The 20,881-nt window shown below is 41.6% G+C and overlaps 2 protein-coding genes and 1 long non-coding RNA gene across 3 annotated transcripts; all 3 read left to right on the forward strand.

Moving 5' to 3' along the window:
- Nucleotides 1-1,434: 1,434 nt before the first annotated feature.
- LOC311063649 (E3 ubiquitin/ISG15 ligase TRIM25-like) lies at nt 1,435-2,630 on the forward strand. Its single transcript, XM_084083180.1, has one exon. The coding sequence runs from the start codon at nt 1,543-1,545 to the stop codon at nt 2,395-2,397; it is 855 nt and encodes a 284-aa protein (XP_083939306.1). The 5' UTR covers nt 1,435-1,542; the 3' UTR covers nt 2,398-2,630.
- A 3,610-nt stretch (nt 2,631-6,240) lies between these two features.
- On the forward strand, nt 6,241-14,019 carry LOC311062967 (uncharacterized protein; the record flags this gene model as incomplete). Its single annotated transcript, XM_084082188.1, has 3 exons — nt 6,241-7,000; nt 10,671-10,951; nt 12,810-14,019. Exons 1-3 carry the CDS (start codon nt 6,245-6,247, stop codon nt 14,017-14,019), a joined length of 2,247 nt encoding a protein of 748 aa, XP_083938314.1. The 5' UTR covers nt 6,241-6,244.
- Nucleotides 14,020-16,268: 2,249 nt separating this feature from the next.
- LOC311063652 lies at nt 16,269-18,996 on the forward strand. The gene is made up of 3 exons (XR_014602625.1): nt 16,269-16,955; nt 18,072-18,298; nt 18,520-18,996. It is a non-coding gene; the product is annotated as an uncharacterized lncRNA (long non-coding RNA).
- The last annotated feature ends 1,885 nt before the right edge of the window (nt 18,997-20,881 follow it).

A 20,881-nucleotide genomic window follows, 5' to 3' on the forward strand; every position in this document is an offset into this window, starting at 1 on the left:
AAAACAGCATCTATGTCATCATTATTTAACGGTAGCGAAAATAGCAGATCTACAATCTGCATATGGGTGGCATCCTCTGCTATCTGCACAGATGCATTTGTGCTCCCTGCTCTCTAGTCTATAGTCACTGAATACAGTGTAAAAGAAAAATCCTAATTTGTTTAAACACCAAACCACTAAACACTAAACCCTGGCAATTAGCCGCTAGGGCTAATGGCCACCCTCCTTTTTATCCCTCTCCTGCTTGTTCATCTTCTATTTTCAGCACGCGACACCATCGTACAACAGAGCATAAATTAAGCATAACATTGGCACCCTCGGTGTCTGGGCCCTCAGCACACATCAACGGATTGTGCATTATGGGGAAACGTTGTCACACTACAGCACATCAAATACCCTGCACAGTGGCAATTAATGATGTCAAGATGCACATGATGAAAATAGAATAGCTTAGGCAAGAGTTTTGTGGCATTACTAAATCAAGTGCTATGTGCATTGTTATTCTCCTGCAGTTAAAGTGATTTATTTGAGTTGAGTTCTAATTAATCATTTAACACGAGCCCTAAAATGATAGGGGCATTGGCAGTGTATTGGGTATTAAAGCGTCCTTTATGCCTCGAAGCGTGTCTATTGACCCTACTGGATCATTCTAGACAAGTAAAGGGATTGACTGCACTCTGCATTCCCTCAGAAACCATTTTGTCTTCCCTCTGTGGTAGTAGGAGACTGTAATTATACTGAACAGTATCACACTCCAACAAGGTTGCAGGAGGGGGCTCAAACTGTAAGCAGCCTGCATACCCCCCGGCCTCTGCGCCCTTGCATTCCTTTTGGTGGGTGGGTGGTGGAGGCAAGGGCCACAGTTTGTCTCTTATTACTGGTATCAATGTTTTTCCTATACATTTGTATGGTCTGAAAAGATGGCCAGGGAAATAAACCTAAACGTTTATTATTTAAAAGTTAAGACTTTTTAATGAAATGCCTCAGAACAGATTATCTTGTCATCTGAGCTTTCTATTTCTGCACTAGGCATGCAATCAGCACCTGCCTGCATATTGGAGTATGCACCTGTCATTTAACAACATATATTAGATATATTTTATCGTCCCAAAATGTTGTCTTTAAATCATAACCTTTGTTTTGAAGGGGGTTCCTTTGATAAATTCAACAAATATCTATTCTATTTTCTTCCAATGAATCATAGTGAACTACCCACTACCGCTTTAAAGGCATTGCTATCAACACACCCACAACTGTGATGAACCTCCCATGTCATTTGATCTCTGAAGAAGTGAAACTTTATTTAGCTCAGTTCTGCATGTCAGACAGTCTGCTGTAAAAATGGCGCAGCAAGGAGTTCAACAGTTCTGCTGTTCTATCTGTCTGGGTCAGCTGAAGAATCCAGTGACTGTTCCCTGTGGACACAACTACTGTAAGGGTTGTATTAAAGGCTACTGGGATAAGGAGGATTTGAAAAGAGTCTACAGCTGTCCACAATGCAGAGACACTTTTAACCCAAGACCTGCTCTGAAGAAAAACAACATGTTGGTTGAACTTATGGAGACACTGAAGAAGACAGGACTACGAGCTGTTCCTCCTGATCACTGCCATGCTGGACCAGGAGATGTGGTCTGTGATGTTTGCACTGGGAGAAAACTGAAAGCTGTGAAGACTTGCCTTCAGTGTCTGGCCTCTTACTGTGACACTCACCTCCAGCCTCACTATCAGTCTCCTGCCTTTAAGAAACACAAGCTGGTCAAAGCCACCAGCAAGCTTCAGGAGAACATCTGCTCTCGTCATGATGAGCTGAGGAACATTTTCTGTCGTACTGATCAGCAGTGTATCTGCTATCTGTGCTCCTTTGAAAAACACAAAGGTCATGACATGATATCAGCTGCATCAGAAAGGACTGAGAGACAGAAAGAGCTCAGTAAAAGACAGCAGAACATTCAGCTGAAAATCCAGGAGAGAGAGAAAGACATGAAGGTGCTTCAGCAGAAGGTGGAGTCGATCAATCACTCTGCTGATAGACAAGTAGAGGTCTGTGACGCCGTCTGTACTGGAGCTGTGAGGCTCATCACTTGCATTAAGAGAAAACAAAGGGAGCGGATTAGAGACCAGCAGAAACGTGATCTGAGTGAGGCTGAAAAACCGAGGAAGTGTGTGGAGCAGCAGATTACTGAACTTAGGAGGAGACATAATGAGCTGGAGCAGCTCTCACACACAGAGGATCACATCCATTTTCTACGCACTTACACCTCCCTGACAAGGATCGGTGCATCAACACTTCAATTCAATCCAATGGAGCTTTATTACATTGAGAAAACCATAAAAGAATACGTTTACATTGCCAAAGCAATGTCAGCAGCAATGTCCTTCCTCTACTCCCTACTTTGAAGATGTGGCTGTGTCAAAGGTGAGAGATAAACTAGAAGACAATCATATCAGAGACACTAAATAGAGTAGATGTTTTACTGTCAACATCGCCAGAGCCAACAACCAGAGCTGAGTTCTTTCAGTATTCATGTTCAATCACACTGGATCCAAACACAGCAGAACAAGGCCTGTCTCTGTCTAAAGAGAAGAGAAAAGTAACACTAAGGAACGGACAGCAATCATTATCCTCATCACATTACATTACATTACATTACAGTCATTTAGCAGACGCTTTTATCCAAAGCGACTTACAATAAGTGTATTCAACATAGGTAGGGAACGAAAACTACTAATCACCAGAAGTTTTAAGTACATTTCCTGCAAAAACAAGCAACCAAGAGTATACCTAGCGCTAAGGTAAAAGTGCAATATATCAGCTACCTACTTTCTTAAACAGATGAGACAAAAATGGCAAAATCAAATGAGCACGAGCTAAAACAAATAAGTGTATCGACTAAACAAGATCCAATAAAACAATACAAAAATAAAACAAGAGTTCGTACAACTAGTTAACAACAAGTAGGCCAGGCAAAGAGGAAGGATAGTGTTTCCTGAAGAGGTGGGTTTTCAGCCTGCGGCGAAAGATGGGCAGTGACTCTGCTGTCCTGACATCAGTGGGAAGTTCATTCCACCACTGTGGGGCCAGAACAGAAAAAAGTCGTGACCGTGTCGATCGACCAGAAGGACCGTTGAGTGGCGAGGGAGTCAGTCGCCCCGAGGTGGCAGACCGGAGTGGTCGGGCAGGGGTGTGGGCATTGACCAAAACCCGGAGGTAAGAAGGAGCTGTTCCTTTCACTGCTCTATAGGCTAGCACCAGGGTTTTAAACTGAATGCGAGCTGCTACGGGGAGCCAGTGCAGAGAACGGAGAAGGATAGTTGTGTGGGAGAACTTGGGGCGGTTGAACACCAGACGAGCCGCAGCTTTCTGAACAAGCTCCAGAGGTCTGATGGCTGATGCCGGAGCACCAGCAAGGAGGGAGTTGCAGTAGTCCAGGCGGGAGATGACAAGAGCCTGGATGAGCACCTGGGCTGTTTTCTCCGTGAGGAAGGGGCGAATCCTCCTGATGTTGTAGAGGAGGAATCTGCAGGACCGTGTCACTGATGCGATGTTAGCCGAGAACGACAGTTGATCGTCCAGGGTCACACCCAGATTCTTCGCCGTCCGAGTTGACGTCACCACAGCATCACCCAGAGAGATTCATTGAATGGTTTCAGGTTCCGAATAGAGACGGTCCATAGGGCTGACACTATGTTCATATAGCATTCTCATATAAAGATCAGCCGAACAGGAACCTGTGATAAATGTGGATTTGGATTAAATGACAAATCTTGGTCTTTCAAGTGTTCTAAAGAAGGTTTTTCAGACACAGAAATCCCAGGTCCTGTGTCATCCAGAGTAGGAGTGTACCTGGATCAATGGACCATAGTGCAGTTACTATGTCCTTCTATAGCATCTCTGACACCATGTGGAGGAGTCACATTCAAACATTTGGCTCTGATCACTTACTGAAGGTTCTGCTGAGTTGTGTAATTTGTAATAGATCAGATATAGTGCTCCTCCCTCTTGCAAACTGACAAGGTTTCCTTGTATAGAAATATATACATATCCTACAGTAGTAGCCTATATATTTGTTGTTGGAGGTTATTTAATTATTAGTTTTGAAAATGTTCCTAGTATGTGATGCCCAGTAAGTGTCATCACATTAGTGTATAGAATTATTTTGTTTGTCATTGTGTTTTGAGAGTATTTTGTATTTTTCCTTTTTAAGACACTTTTCGTCTTTGTATTCTGGTTTCATCCCAAAACAATAACACCTTTGGTCAATAGGTGGCAGTGCAAGACCATGGTTCACACTAGCTCTGGTCCATAGTAACCTCGCTTCACCAGGCTTTCCACCGCGGACCAGAGCTAGGTTCACACCGGGTTCACCTTCTGGGACTGTAGTCTAGAGCGGTGGTTCTCAACCTTTTCAGGCCGCGACCCCCCAAAATAATCATATTTGACCTGGGGACCCCACAAAATAATCATATTTGACCTGGGGACCCCACAAAAAAATTATATTTCAACTATTTCAACTGGGGACCCCCCCCCCCCCACCCTGACAAGCACTTGGAATTGTAGGGAGTTGAGGCATTACATTTAGTTTGACTCTGTTCCACAGATAAATATTGTGAAAGCTCACAACGCCTCGGGTTGTGAGGTGTTGTGAACTTGTTTAGATCAGCTATTTTCCAAATGTTGCCTCTTTCTTATATCATTTGACAATTTGGCCAATGTTTGACCAGTTTGTTCTTAAAAGTCATTACATTGTCACTTAACTGTCATCTGGGGACCCCCCTAAAATAATGTGGGGACCCCACAGGTTGAGAACCTGGTCTATACTGCATGCTCTGCTGGTCTTCTGCCATCAGGTGCCATAGCCTGTAAATTTGTAACCTATACAGTATTTAGAGCTCAATTATTACTCAATTATTATTCAAGACAACTTTTACAAACATTGTAAAATTAGAGATTGAGGAATCAATAAATAGTGTTTCTCATCTTTTTGTCATATCTGTGTCATTTTGTCATTCTGTCCGGATGCTGTAACTTTAATTGTTCTCTTTTTCATGAAGTCATGCATTTGCATTTATGAAGAAAAATCACACCCTGTGTGAAGAGAGTGGTGCCTTTGATGAGCCCCGTATTGATGTTGTCATCAATGTTTGTTTATTGGACATACATACATACGGACGGACACACAGACAAAGTCAGATATAGGAGTGGTTGGCACCACTCAAAAATGGAGCTTTGGGCTTTATGCCATCTTATAATTATCCTGAGCATTAAAAATCATCATTGGCAATTTGATTCAATATGTCAAATAACGTTCACTTTGTTGTTTTAATCAACAACACAAGTCTTACATGATGTTTTGTTCTATGAACAAAACTGCTTCATAACATCATAATAAATGTTAGTGTAACTCATACTGTAATAGTGTTATTCAATCATCTCACTACACTGTGGCACTATATATTCACCTGTATGTAAGTTCTCTCTCCACGGTGAGTTTTAATTCTTGGTCTGTCTGTCGGTTTGTGCTCTCAGTTATTTCATTATTTAATTAATTATACATGTACTATACTAATAGTAACTGTAAAAAAATAATTTATTGAACTTCATTTTACAAGAATGGCAGAGAAAATCATATAATAGCGTTCAACAATCCACATATTCATCATTCAGCTTGTCTGTTGGCCCTACTGGCCTATACTGGATCATTCTAGACAAGTAAAGGGATTCAGAAACCATTTTATCTTCCCTTTGTGGAAGTAGGAGACTATAATTGTACTGAACAACAGTATCACACCCCTACAGAAAAAAAATAAAATAAATGCCTCAGAACAGAAGATTATCCTGTTCATAGATCCTGTAAATAGATTATAGAAATGGATCGCTTACAGTAAGTCATCTGAACTTTTGATTTGTGCACTAGGCAGGCAGCACCTGCCTGGCCTGCATTGTAGTATTGGAATTGTCATTTAACAAAATATATTATATATATTACATATTTTATCGTCCCCAAATGCCAGTGTCTGATGTCTCTATTTTTTGTTTAAGGGGGTTCCTTTGATAAATTCAACAAATATATGACTCATATAACGGTAAATCTATGTCTTCCAATGAATCATAGTGAACCACTCACACTTTGACCACATTTCTATCAACACACCCACAACCAGGAAGAACCTCCCATGTCATGTGATTTATCAAGAAGTGCAACTGTACTTGCTCAGTTCTGTGTATCATACAGTCTGCAGTAAAATGGCGCAGCAACTGGACCAGGAACAGTTCTGCTGTTCTATCTGTCTCGATCAGCTGAAGGATCCAGTGACTGTTCCCTGTGGACACAACTACTGTATGGGCTGTATTAAAGGCTGCTGGGATCGGGAGGATCAGAAGGGCGTCTACAGCTGTCCACAGTGCAGAGAGACTTTTAACCCAAGGCCTGTTCTGAAGAAAAACCACATGTTGGCTGAAGTGATGGAGAGACTGAAGAAGACAGGACTACAAGCTGTTCCTCCTGATCACTGTCATGCTGGACCTGGAGAGGTGGTCTGTGATGTTTGCACTGGGAGAAAACTGAAAGCTGTGAAGACTTGTCTTCAGTGTCTGGCCTCTTACTGTGACACTCACCTCCAGCCTCACTATCAGTCTCCTGTCTTTAAGAAACACAAACTGGTCAAAGCCTCCAGCAAGCTTCAGGAGAACATCTGCTCTCGTCACGACGAGGTGAGGAAGATTTTCGGTCGTACCTTTAAGAAACACAAGCTGGTCAAAGCCTCCAGCAAGCTTCAGGAGAACATCTGCTCTCGTCACGACGAGGTGAGGAAGATTTTCTGTCGTACTGATCAGCAGTGTATCTGTAATCTGTGCTCCATGGAAGAACACAAAGGTCACGATATGATCTCAGCTGTAGCAGAACGGACTGAGAGAAATAAAGAGCTCAGTACAAGTCAGCAGAACATCCAGAAGAGAATCCAGGAGGGAGATAAAGACGTGAAGGTGCTTTACCAGGAGGTGGAGTCTATCAATCACTCTGCTGACAGAGCAGTGGAGAACAGTGACACCATCTATACTGAGCTCATCACTTCCATTGAGAGAAAACGATCTAAAACGAGCTAGCTCATCATACTCGAACAGTACTGAAACATGAGGAAACCCCTTCAATGGAAAACAGCATCTATGTCATCATTATTTATTATTTAGAGACAGCACATACCTCCAAGATATCAGGCACCTTAACGACGCTCTTGCACTACATACACAAACTAGACGGTATGCACTTTAAATATGCACTTTAAAAATTGCTACATAATTGCACTAAGCAGTTTCTTCTACAGTCTGTACTGTATACAGGTGCCAAAGCTGCAGCTTGGTTCTGGTTTGGTTCTGTTTCTTGTGTCTCTTTTTGTTCTTGTTTTTTGTGCTGTTGTTTATTGTGCTGTCTTGTATGTGAGAGGAAGTACCAAGACAATTTCCTATCAAACTTGTTTGAAATGGCAAACAAAAATACTTGAACTTGATTATTTAACGGTAGCAATAATAGCAGATCTCCAATCTGCATATGGGTGGCATCCTCTGCTATCTGCACAGCTGCATGTGTGCTCCCTACTCTCTAGTCTATAGCCACTGACTACAGTGTAAAAGAAAAATCCTAATTTGTTTAAACACTTGTCGTGTCATATCGGGTCCTGTGCTTATGAAATATGAAATTATTATGATATTAGTACATTATAAGCACAAACCGGTAGAGTGTCTCATAAACAGGTGAAGACCATAAAAGTCACTAGTCACTATCTGGAGAGGTTCTAGCAGTGGCTAAAAGCTGCTGAATTGGCCAAGGTGACACCTTCAGCTGTTCTGTCCTGTGTCTTGGGTGTGAGTCTAAACGTGGAACCAAGCTGAGCTCTAATCGCAGTCTAAATTAGGCAATAGCGCCCGTTAACACTAACAACTGCTCTCTACTTGGGTGGAACAAACTTAAATGCTTACTAATCTTCTCTAAATTCACAGATAAATATAGGACTAAGTTTTAGTAAAATAGGGCCGAGGGAAAAACCCTTTATAGTGGGATAACATGATCATTCTGTCTCTTAAATCCGAGATTAATGATGCGTTTCTTTTAAGTAACTGTAATTGTCTTATAATTTATACCACGTCAGACATGTTACTGTTTAGACTTATTTCAAAGCTAATAGGATGTTGTATAATAATGTCATAAGGTGAGTGTATGGAAAAGTACAGTTCTATAGGTAAGGTTTAAGGGAATAATGTGTTCGAATCCAGGCAGATGCTATATTCAATTGTGCTGACTAAGAAGGGGCGGGCCCAAGCATTTGTGATTGACAGTCACAGACTGAAGATAGTCTATCTAACTATATAAATGGCGAGCGACTTCCGCACCCTAGGTGCGACACCCCACAGCTCTGTTATCGAATAAACAACGCACCGCCACACCACATGTCGCCAACTGACTCGCCACGGCGGCCGCGCTGAATTTACGCGTCGCGTAGGGGACATCTCATTGCTCACTACACCTTTTCCACCGCGCAACATAATTAATTCTACTCACCAAATGTCGGACAAAACGGAAGGGGAGGCAGCTTCGTACCGTTTACCGTGCACACCACCGACACCGCACGGCGACGGCTTTCGCCGAAACAACACGAGCGGCCGCCATTGCACTCTGCCCATGTCCTCCACAACAGCACACACACAGCTCCTTTGCTTCAACCCCCCCCCCCCTTCTTACGTACCTCCTTTGTTCCACCCAGGCCGTTACTTTCACTTCACTCATGTCTCGATCACAATATGTCCGTCCTTCACGTGCCATGTTCATCCCAAACACAAAAACAAACAGCCACAGCACAGCACGCTGCCCACGGTAATGTGGTAAACAAACCTGCCTAGGTTCATGACACCACAGGACTCGACAGTGATGTCATCATTATGCAACCCGGAAGTACAAATACCAAGGATAGGTCAGTGATGTCAGTCGGGTTGCCAAGTTTGCTGCCAGGTTTTAAAAAACAAGCGACAGAAACAAGCAAACCGTGCATGAAAAAAATAAAAACTGCCGAAGGGGTCCGCCATGTTCCAGGGGGGTCCCCGGGGGTCCCAACACTCACAGGGGTCGGCGGACCACCAGGGGGTCCGCGGACCACCAAAGTAACAATCACTATTAACATTTTTTTTTTCTTTTTTTTTTTTCTTTTGGACACTTTCACTCCGGCGATTTGGGTACCCCAATATACACACACCCACGCTGGGCCCCGTGCGCGGCTGGGGTTGAGGGGGGCGTAGCCCCCCGAAACTCTAGTTTATGATAACTGTTTTGCTAAATAATGACTTGTAATGGGAGAGAACAGGACTCTGTGTTTTTGGGTACACACAGATGTCACGTTCAGCATGAATAGAGCAGATTCTATGAACGAGAGGCGCTGTACGACGATTGACTTGGATGTATGGATTGCTGAGAACTTTGACAATAAAGTGAATTGTTTGAGAATGTAAACTCGGACTCTGAGCGTTGGCTTATTCTCTCCCCGCCTCCGGATAGGGACGTGTATTTATGCCGGTCCGCTATGGTCAGATACCACACACTAAACCACTAAACCCTGGCAATTAGCCTAATTAGCTAATTGCCACCCTCCTTTTTATCCCTCTACTGCTTGTTCATCTTGTATTTTCAGCACGCGACACCATCATACAACAGAGCATAAATTAAGCATAACATTGGCACCCTCTGTGCCTGGGCCCCCCCTCAGCACACATCAACGGATTGTGCATTATGGAGAAAACGTTGTCACACTACAGCACATCAAATACCCCGCACAGTGGCAATTAATGATGTCAAGATGTACATGACGAAAATAGAATAGCTTAGGCAAGAGCTTTGTGGCATTACTAAATCAAGTGCTATGTGCATTGTTATTGTCAAGGACCGAGTTGGTCGGAAGGAGAGACACAGGGAAAACTTTGTTGGTTTTAAAACATTGTTCTCTTTTTTATTTCTTTTTCTTTCTTTTCTTTTTTCGTTATTGCAAATTAATGTTTTAACAAAACAAATGTGCTCAACACAAAGGAAATTAAACTAAATAACAAAACAAACTGGGACTGAACAACACAACTGAAAACTTAACTAACCAGTCAGACCACTGTTAATACAAAAGGGGGAAAAGACAAAGACTACCATTGACACACACACTCTAAGAACCCCTGCCCCACCCCATAGTGCAGAGGGACTGTGGTGCAGTCCAATTGTCCAGATTAGCTGCAGATCTGGAGCAGCTGATCCCCATTCCTTTGGCCAGCCCATAATGTCCATTTATATCAGCAGCCTCCCACAAAACTGGTATCTCAAAGAAAACTCATAAATGAACTCATAGAAACAACTAAACGATAAATTATGTCATTTCAACTGGTTAATAAACTGAAAATAAACACACTAAATATATAAAGCAAAAGGAAGAGTTACCATACATTATAGTCTCTATGTGTGGCTGCTGAGTCAGCCATCACACACTCCCCCCCTTCGGAGCTCTCGCTGAAACAGCGAGAGATAATCTGAAGTTATGTTGAGTTGGCCGGGTATGTGCTGCACTGTAAAGAGGAAAGGTTGCATGGCCAGGTACCACTTTGTGATGCGGCGGCCATTGGTGTCTGTCATCTGCTGAATCCACTGGAGGGCTTTGTGGTCAGTCTGGAACCCCTCACACTTCACGCTTCTCACTTCACGTTTCTCGCTTCACATTTCACGCTTCTCGCTTCACGTCGTTTCACGTCCCTCACGTCCATCACGTCCATCACGTCCCTCACGTACATCACGTCCCTCGCGTCCTTCACGTCCATCATGCAAGAGACGACACAAGCCATTTACCAGGTCAGCAGCCTCACACCAACAACCCCCCTCACAACACACTACCAGTGTGGCGTGAGAATCCACAGGTTGGCCACGTCCATGCTGAGGTAATGACGTCTGGAGACACTGTTTCTTCGGCCTGTCGATCAGGTTCATCACCTGCCATGTGGGCCTGAACAATACCGGCCAAGTCTGCCAGTGTTGGCTTTTGGCTGATCTCCCCAGTGTCCCCCTCCAGTGGCCCCAGAGTCTGGACTATCCTCATCCTGTATTGGTCTTGGTGGTCGTCTTGCTCCTCTGCCACGATTCATGGCTCATCAGGGTTTGGAAAAAATGTATTAGAAAAAAAAATAAACCTGTGCTCTCCACCGTTGTCCCACCACTGCCACCATCTGTCAAGGACCGAGTTGGTCGGAAGGAGAGACACAGGGAAAACTTTGTTGGTTTTAAAACATTGTTCTCTTTTTTATTTCTTTTTCTTTCTTTTCTTTTTTCGTTATTGCAAATTAATGTTTTAACAAAACAAATGTGCTCAACACAAAGGAAATTAAACTAAATAACAAAACAAACTGGGACTGAACAACACAACTGAAAACTTAACTAACCAGTCAGACCACTGTTAATACAAAAGGGGGAAAAGACAAAGACTACCATTGACACACACACTCTAAGAACCCCTGCCCCACCCCATAGTGCAGAGGGACTGTGGTGCAGTCCAATTGTCCAGATTAGCTGCAGATCTGGAGCAGCTGATCCCCATTCCTTTGGCCAGCCCATAATGTCCATTTATATCAGCAGCCTCCCACAAAACTGGTATCTCAAAGAAAACTCATAAATGAACTCATAGAAACAACTAAACGATAAATTATGTCATTTCAACTGGTTAATAAACTGAAAATAAACACACTAAATATATAAAGCAAAAGGAAGAGTTACCATACATTATAGTCTCTATGTGTGGCTGCTGAGTCAGCCATCACAGTTATACTCCTGCAGTTAAAGTGATTTATTTGAGTTGAGTTCTAATTAATCATTTGACACAAGCCCTAAAATGATAGGGGCATTGGCAGTGCATTGGGTATAGAGGGTATGCGTGTGACATCATCATCAAACCCGGAAGTTATGCAGGAATGCCTACTCAGTGTCAAAAAAATACTTTCTGGCCTTGACAGCCCATGCATCCAAACAGAAAAGTCATATCTGATTAAACAACATTAAACAATGTTAAACTCACTTTGCATGTTGCTTTGCCACTCGCTTTGCCACTCGATGTGCCATTCACTTTAAGCATGCGCATACCCTCTATTGAAGCGTCCTTTATGCCTCGAACCGTGTCTATTGACCCTACTGGATCATTCTAGACAAGTAAAGGGATTGACTGCACTCTGCATTCCCTCAGAAACCATTTTGTCTTCCCTCTGTGGTAGTAGGAGATAGGAGATAATTGTACCGAATAGTATCACACTCCAACAGGGTTGCAGGAGGGGGGCAAATTGTAAGCAGCCTCCATACACCTTTGCCCTTGCATTCCTTTTGGTGGGTGGGTGGTGGAGTCAAGGGCCTCAGTTTGTCTCTTATTACTGGTATGTTATTCCCTGTAAATTTGTATGGTCTGAAAAGATTGGGGAAATAAACTTTGGAAATAGACTTTTTAATTAAATGCCTCAGAACATCTTGTCATCTGGGCTTTCTATTTGAGCACTAAGCGTGCAATCAACACCTGCCTGCATTGGCGTATGCACCTGTCATTTAACAACATATATTAGATATATTACATATTTTATCAACCAAAATGTTGTCTTTAAATCATAACCTTTGTTTTAAAGGGGGTTCCTTTGATAAATATCAGGGTAAATCTATTTTCTACTAATGAATCATAACGAACTACACACTACCGCTTTAAAGGCATTCCTGTCAACACACCCACAACTGTGATGAACCTCCCATGTCATTTGATCTCTGAAGAAGTGAACCTTTATTTGGCTCACTTCTGCATGTCAGTCAGTCTGCTGTAAAAATGGCGCAGCAAGGAGTTCAACAGTTCTGCTGTTCTATCTGTCTGGGTCAGCTGAAGGATCCAGTGACTGTTCCCTGTGGACACAACTACTGTATGGGTTGTATTAAAGGCTACTGGGATAAGGAGGATTTGAAAAGAGTCTACAGCTGTCCACAATGCAGAGACACTTTTAACCCAAGACCTGCTCTGAAGAAAAACAACATGTTGGTTGAATTTATGGAGACACTGAAGAAGACAGGACTACGAGCTGTTCCTCCTGATCACTGCCATGCTGGACCTGGAGATGTGGTCTGTGATGTTTGCACTGGGAGAAAACTGAAAGCTGTGAAGACTTGCCTTCAGTGTCTGGCCTCTTACTGTGACACTCACCTCCAGCCTCACTATCAGTCTCCTGCCTTTAAGAAACACAAGCTGGTCGAAGCCACCAGCAAGCTTCAGGAGAACATCTGCTCTCGTCATGATGAGCTGAGGAACATTTTCTGTCGTACTGATCAGCAGTATATCTGTTATCTGTGCTCCTTGGAAAAACACAAAGGTCATGACATGATCTCAGCTGCAGCAGAACGGACTGAGAGACAGAAAGAGCTCAGAAAAACACAGCAGAACATTCAGCTGAAAATCCAGGAGAGAGAGAAAGACATGAAGGTGCTTCAGCAGAAGGTGGAGTCGATCAATCACTCTGCTGATAGAAAAGTAGAGGTCTGTGACGCCGTCTGTACTGGAGCTGTGAAGCTCATCACTGCCTTTAAGAGAAAAAAGATTAGAGACCAGCAGAAACGTGATCTGAGTGAGGCTGAAAAACCGAGGAAGTGTGTGGAGCAGCAGATTGCTGAACTGAGGAGGAGGCATATTGAGCTGGAGCAAGTCTCACACACAGAGGATCACATCCATTTTCTACGCACTTACACCTCCCTGACAAGGATCGGTGCATCAACACTTCAATTCAATCCAATGGAGCTTTATTACATGGAAACCATAAAAGAATATGTTTACATTGCCAAAGCAATGTCAGCAGCAATGTCCTTCCTCTACTCCCAGTGGCGTAGCGCAGAATCGCGGGGCCTCCCCGCGAACATGCACAACACGCGCGGGCGCAAAAGTGTTCTAAAGAAGGTTTTTCAGACACAGAAATCCCAGGTCCTGTGTCATCCAGAGTAGGAGTGTACCTGGATCAATGGACCACAGTGCAGTTACTATGTCCTTCCATAGCATCTCTAACACCATGTGGAGGAGTCACATTCAACCAGAGCCTCTATCCTGGATTTTGGCTCTGATCACTTACTGAAGGTTCTGCAGAGTTGTGTAATTTGTAATAGATCAGATACAGTGCTCCTCCCTCTTGCAAACTGACAAGGTTTCCTTGTTTAGAAATATATACATATCCTACAGTAGTATATATTTGTTGTTGTTGGAGGTTATTTTATTATTAGTTTTGAAAATGTTCCTAGTATGTGATGCCCATTAAGTGTCATCACATTAGTGTATAGAATTGTTTTGTTTGTCATTGTGTTTTGAGAGTATTTGTATTTTTCCTTTTTAAGACACTTTTCGTCTTTGTATTCTGGTTTCATCCCAAAACAATAACACCTTTGGTCAATAGGTGGCAGTGCAAGACCATGGTTCACACTAGCTCTGGTCCATAGTAACCTCGCTTCACCAGGCGGACCAGAGCTAGGTTCACACCAGGTTCATCTTCTGGGACTGTAGTCTAGAGCGGTGGTTCTCAACCTTTTCAGGCCACGACCCCCCAAAATAATCATATTTGACCTGGGTGGGGACCCCCCAAAATAATCATATTTGACCTGGGTGGGGACCCCCCAAAATAATCATATTTGACCTGGAGACCCCCCAAAATAATTATATTTCAACTATTTCAACTGCATGCGCTGCTGGCCTTCTGCCATCAGGTGCCATAGCCTGTAAACTTGTAACCTATACTGTATTTAGAGCTCAATTATTACTCAATTATTATTCAAGACATCTTGTACAAACATTGTAAAATTAGAGATTGAGGAATCAATAAATAGTGTTTCTCATCTTTTTGTCATATCTGTGTGATTTTGTCATTCTGTCCGGATGCTGTAACTTTAATTGTTTTCTTTTTCATGAAGTCATGCATTTGCATTTATGAAGAAACAATTGAGCTTTGGGCTTTATGCCATCTTATAATTATCCTGAGCATTAGATAATCATCAATTGGCAATTTGATTCATTATGTCAAATAACGTTCACTTAAGTTGTTTTAATCAACAACACAAGTCTAACATGATGTTTTGTTCTGTGGTGTTGATCTGATATAAAACCTAAAAACTGTTGAAACACACATGAGATACATTATACCAGGGATGTATACTTTTACTGCTGTAATAAGAACTAGATTAAAAGATATATAGAGCAAAAGAACCAATGAGGATTATACACTAAAAGGTAACCACTGAACTTTCTTTAAAGTTTATTTTTATAAAACTACATTGTAGCATAAATAAGTCATGGTGGATAAATGTTTATTTACACAAAAGCTCCAAAATTAATTGGTATTTAAATAAGACTGTATGAGTGTATTGGTTTGCAATGATTTAATGAAATAACTTTTGGTCTTATTTTAATGAGTGTGAAATATTGAATGCATTAACTGAACGAAGATGTGTTTAAACTAATGAAATGAAGTAAGAAATGTACGGGCTATGGTTATAGGCCTAACACATGCGTAAAGACTGAGTACTGATCGTGCACATACTAAAACGGCACACAGCAGCTATTGTTACAGAGATACAGAGCTCCTGTGATTGGCCGGATATTTATGTCACTTAGAGGCGGGTTTTAGACCCGGCTCCGGAGATAAAAGTAAAAATGAGAGCACCAACCATAGATACAGACATTGCGCAGTACAAACATTGGCCTTGTAACTTGTTCGCCTTTTTGACAATAAAAAGTGATTGTTGAAATTGACTCCTCCGGACTCCGCAAATGAATTATTTCCACCAAGGGACATCTCTTTTTCCGTCTTCCAAACGGGCGTGATACGACAGTTCTATGAACAAAACTGCTTCATAACATCATAATAAATGTTAGCGTAACTCATACTGTAATATTGTTATTCAATCATCTCACTACACTGTGGCACAATATATTCACCTGTATGTACGTTCTCTCTCCACGGTGAGTTTTAATTCTTGGTCTGTCTGTCGGTTTGTGCACTCAGTTATTTCATTATTTAATTAATTATACATGTGCCTATACTAATAGTAACTGTAAAAAATCATTTATTAAACTTCATTTTACAAGAATGGCAGAGAAAATCATATAATAGCGTTCAACAATCCACATAAATCCGTGTACGTAGCGTTCAATTGATATCCGTTCTCAAATCCCAAAATCGAAAATCGGAAATTGTCCGTTCAGTTTATATCCGTTCTTAAGTCCCAAAATCGAAAATAAGAAATTGGCTTCATCTCATGAATGGAAAACGGAAATTGACCCGTTTTTTAATTTAATTTTTTTGTTAAACACAATTTTTGCCAAGATATCAAGTATTACTTTACAAGCCCGTATCTTGCGTTCAGTCTATTATTCAATGTGAAATCAAAAATCAAAAATCGAAAATTGGCTTGATTTTCAATTTTAGCCTTTCATCTACATGAATGGAAAACGGAAAATTACCTGTTTTTTAATTATCGATCATTCATATGCATTATTATACAAAGTTACGGATAGGGAGGGGGCGGAGCCGAGACTCCACCCCCTCCCTACGCGCCATCTTGGTGAGGTCCGGTTCGGTCCAGCAGCACCGTGTTAGCTCCGGCTAAGTGTAACACTGTAAACAAACACATAGCAGCTACTTTAGCTAGTCACTGCTAGAACATTTTACGCAGATTAAGAGGAAACAATACGAGGAGAAGATTACATTTATCGGTATCGATCCGTATAAGCTTGTTACGAGTGAGTTTAGTGTCAATAAGGATCTTTATCCGCCGGGCCATACATTATCCGGATATTGTATGATTATTATTTAGTGTTTACACGCAGTGCCTACTACACTATGGACCAGTTGATGGCCTACAACAGCCTTGAGGCTCAATCTTATTTGTGCAAGGGTAAGTAAGTTTGTTTTTATTATTTTTGTTTTATCGTTTGACAGGTAATGTTGGTGAACTGTAGAAGTGCTGTGCAAGTCTGTGTGTTAGCGTGGCTACTGTTAGCCTTGGATCAAGACTATCGTAGATTTATTTTATCTGAGTCAGACTTGATCAAATACAACTAATATATAGTCTTGATCCAAGGCTAAGCTTTTTTAGCCCTGGCGTTAGTGAGTTCTCTCTAACTTAGAGAGAACTCTAACGCTGGACTAAGCTACTGTGTGCCCAAAAGAAGTCAGACGTAAACAAAGCCCAAATATGGGCCTTATTAATGACCCAAAATAATTCATGAAAGTCGAGTCTGTCCATTGTGGCTGGCATGCAGATAGTCAAGCTTTGTTCTTTGAGAGTTTCATAGGGGGAAAAACACAAGTAAAAAGTACTAGCCTGGTTACCCAGCACTTTTCATACAGTCAGTGGCTGGTCTTACAAGCAGGGTCTTACAAGACTGGGTCAAAATGTACCACAACCAGGGTCGGTAACACCACAGCATTCTAACTAGATATAATTACAATTACGATCAGGGGTCTTCAACGTTTTCAGGCCAAGGACCCCTTGGCTGAGAGCGAGATAAAGCAGGGACCCCCATTATATTGTATAGAATATTTCTTTTTTCATAGATTTCATAGGCAGCTTCATAGACTTGTTCCACAGCACTATCATGTTGGATTCATGTTAATGTGTATTTCCAAACATTTAATCATGCACTTAAACAACACTTATACCTGACCTTTCACTCTGTACTTAGCCTGCTCTTTTTCCCCGCTATACTAAACCACTTTGCCGAAGATAGCAGATCTACAAACGCACAACACCTTTGGCTAAAGTTCCTCTCAGAATAGGGATACTTGGTTGAAGTGGTTTATGTAAAAATCACACAAAGATTTGGCGGACCCCCTGTAGTAACTCTGAGGACCCCCTAGGGGTCCCGGACCCCCTGTTGAAGACCTCTGCTTTAGATATTATTTGATTTTTTTGTTGCACGCATGCAGTGTTGTCCTATGTAAGCTGAAGACAATAATACCCTAGCGGTCTGTTCTATCACAGTAATATCACTGTTTACTCTATTCTCAGGTGCTGCACTCAGCAACCGAGGGAGAAGCCAACCTCTCCCTGGATCATGGCCCCAGAGCACAGCACACTGGGGCGGTGCTTGACGCACACTGTGACTGCAAGTCTGGACTGTGTGAGGTCTGGTTCCGTGTAGGTGCTGCGCTGCAAGAGTCCAGAGGAAAGACACAGTAGAACCTTACTTTAGGTGCTTGTGGCCCACTTCAGCGACTGAGTCAAAGCGTGGTAACGTGAGTTGTGTATTTTAAATTGAGCATATTGTTCTAATTCATTAGAACCAGGGTCAGTGAAACCACAGCATTTTAACTAGATAATGACAATGCTTTATGTATTATTTGATTGAAGCATGCAGTGTTCTCTTATTTAAGCAGAAGAAAATGATCTAAAAGTTAAATGATATCCTACCGGTCTGTACTATCACAGTAATATTCCCTGTTTATTTTATTCTCAGGTGTTTTTGACCCATCTGCAAGTAATAACCTGAAACACCTCCAAGGAGTCTAATTAAGACCATCTGCACTCCAGGCAGCTCCCAACACAGCGTGTAGCAGCAGGACCCTCGCTACAAGAAGAGTCACTCCAGGCAAGGCAGCATGACGCTGGCCACCAACAGAGCCGTGCCTACTGCTCAAAAGCCCAGCAGTTTGATCAGCGTCACCACCAGCGTCCATCAGATTTTCCTGGAGACTGTGTACTGTTCTGGTTGGCAGAGGATTCAACATTGCAGATAGTGTAGGATCTGTCATGGCATGATTAGTCACACTAGCCTTTACAAAAGGGGGAAAAACAGCTATATTAATCTAAACTAATATTATACTTTACTATATGCTATATTATACTACTATATTGTGAACTCTCTATACATACATACTGTATATCTACATATCTACTATTTTAATGTGCTTCACCAAAATGAAAAATGTACTAATCTTTGTGCAGTAGTAGCCTCGTGAAGAGGATTCAAGCTCTTAAAAGAGATGACTTCAAGAGCTTGCACTTAAATTGTGAATAAAATGTTTTATTGAATGCCATTATTTGCCTTGCATATTCTGTAATCTGTAGCCTACTATTGATAAATGTCCTACTTGGCTTAAATTAAGCAGTTGTTTTTATGAGTGATGTTTAGATTAGATTTAGTTTCAACTTTATTGTCACTGCACAGAGTACAAGCACTACTGAGACAACAAAATGCAGTTTCGCATCTACAGCTGAGTTACAATGTGTCATGTCCAAGGAGGAAGAAACTGCAGGAGATTCTTCTTACTGAGAAAGTGGCTGAGAACAAGAGAATCATGTGTTATCACTATAATCAATGCAATGGTTCTCATACTTTTCCATGTCAAGGACCCCCAAATTAATATGTATTAGCCCCATCTGAAAATATTTTGTCCCAGGGACCCCCATACTATGTTTGTGTTGTAAAATGTTTCAAAAACATTCAAATTCTTCTGAAAATAGCCGATCTACAAGCTCACAACACATCACATTGAGACGACTCAGACGAGGAGCATGGAGTTTGGTTATATTTCAAATAGCCAATGTACAGGGAGGTGCTTAAAACAGATGTTGATGCTACGTATATATTAAGGACCCCTGGGGGGTCCCTGAACCCCACGTTGAGAACAATTAGTGTATGTATAATACAGGGCTCTTCAACAGGGGGTCAGGGACCCCTAGGGATCCTCAGAGTTACAGGGGGCCGCCTAATCTTTGTGTATTCTGGAGGGAACTTTAGGGAAAATAGCCGATCTACAAGCTTGTAGATCTGCTATTTATAGGCAATGAGGTTTGGTGTAGATGGGGGGGGGGGGCAGACCAAGTGAAAGGTCAAGTTTATGGTTTGAGTGATTAAATGTCTGAAAATACAAATGAACATGGATCCAATATAGTGCTGTCAAACCTATGAAGCTAACTATGAAATCTATGAAAAGTTTGAATCTGCCACACAATTGTATACAATATGTAGTGGGGATCTCTGATCATCTCTCAGCTATGGGGTCCTTCGTCTGAAACACCTTTAAGACCCCTGGTATAATATATAAATAGAATGAACTGTAAGCGTAGGTATGAATGTGACATATACAGAACAGTATGAACACTAAACTGGTGTACTGTAAATGTTATGTATTGTACAGTCGGAGGTATACAGTGTGTACATATACCTACAGCTGTTAATCTGTAACATTCACTTTGTGTGTTTGGGATATTTCACCCCCAAAATGACCTTTTCTATGGATTAGTCACCCCATGGAGACTTGAATTGATGGAAAGTAACTAAGTACATGTACTCAAGTACTGTAATTAAGTGCACTTTTGAGGTATTTGTACTTTACTTGAGTATTTCCAATTTCCAATACTTTTACTTCTACTCCACTACATCTCAGAGGTAAATAGTGTACTTTTACTCCACTACAATTATTTGAAAACTTTAGTTACTAGTACTTTGTAGATTTTGATTATTATTACTGAACATACATTAACCACTTCAGCCCTATATACATTTTGGCCATTTGAAAATAGCCGATCTACAAGCTTACAATGCTTCCGATGTGACGCATTGTGAGCTTGTAGATCTGCTATTTTCAAAAGATGTTTATACATTTGAAAACTTGAAATGGGACATTCCAGTACTTTTACTTTTGGTATTTTAAGTACATTTTGATGCCAATACTTTTATACTTTTGAATTGCGGACCTTTACTTGTAACAGAGTATTTCTACATTGCAGTATTGATACTTTTACTTAAGTAAAACATTTGAGTACTTTTTCCACCACTGGGTATATGTTGTACAAACAAAGACATTAACACTATA

This window comes from Gymnoscopelus microlampas (genome assembly GCF_963454915.1).
Source record: "Gymnoscopelus microlampas genome assembly, chromosome: 16".
Lineage (NCBI taxonomy): Eukaryota > Metazoa > Chordata > Actinopteri > Myctophiformes > Myctophidae > Gymnoscopelus > Gymnoscopelus microlampas.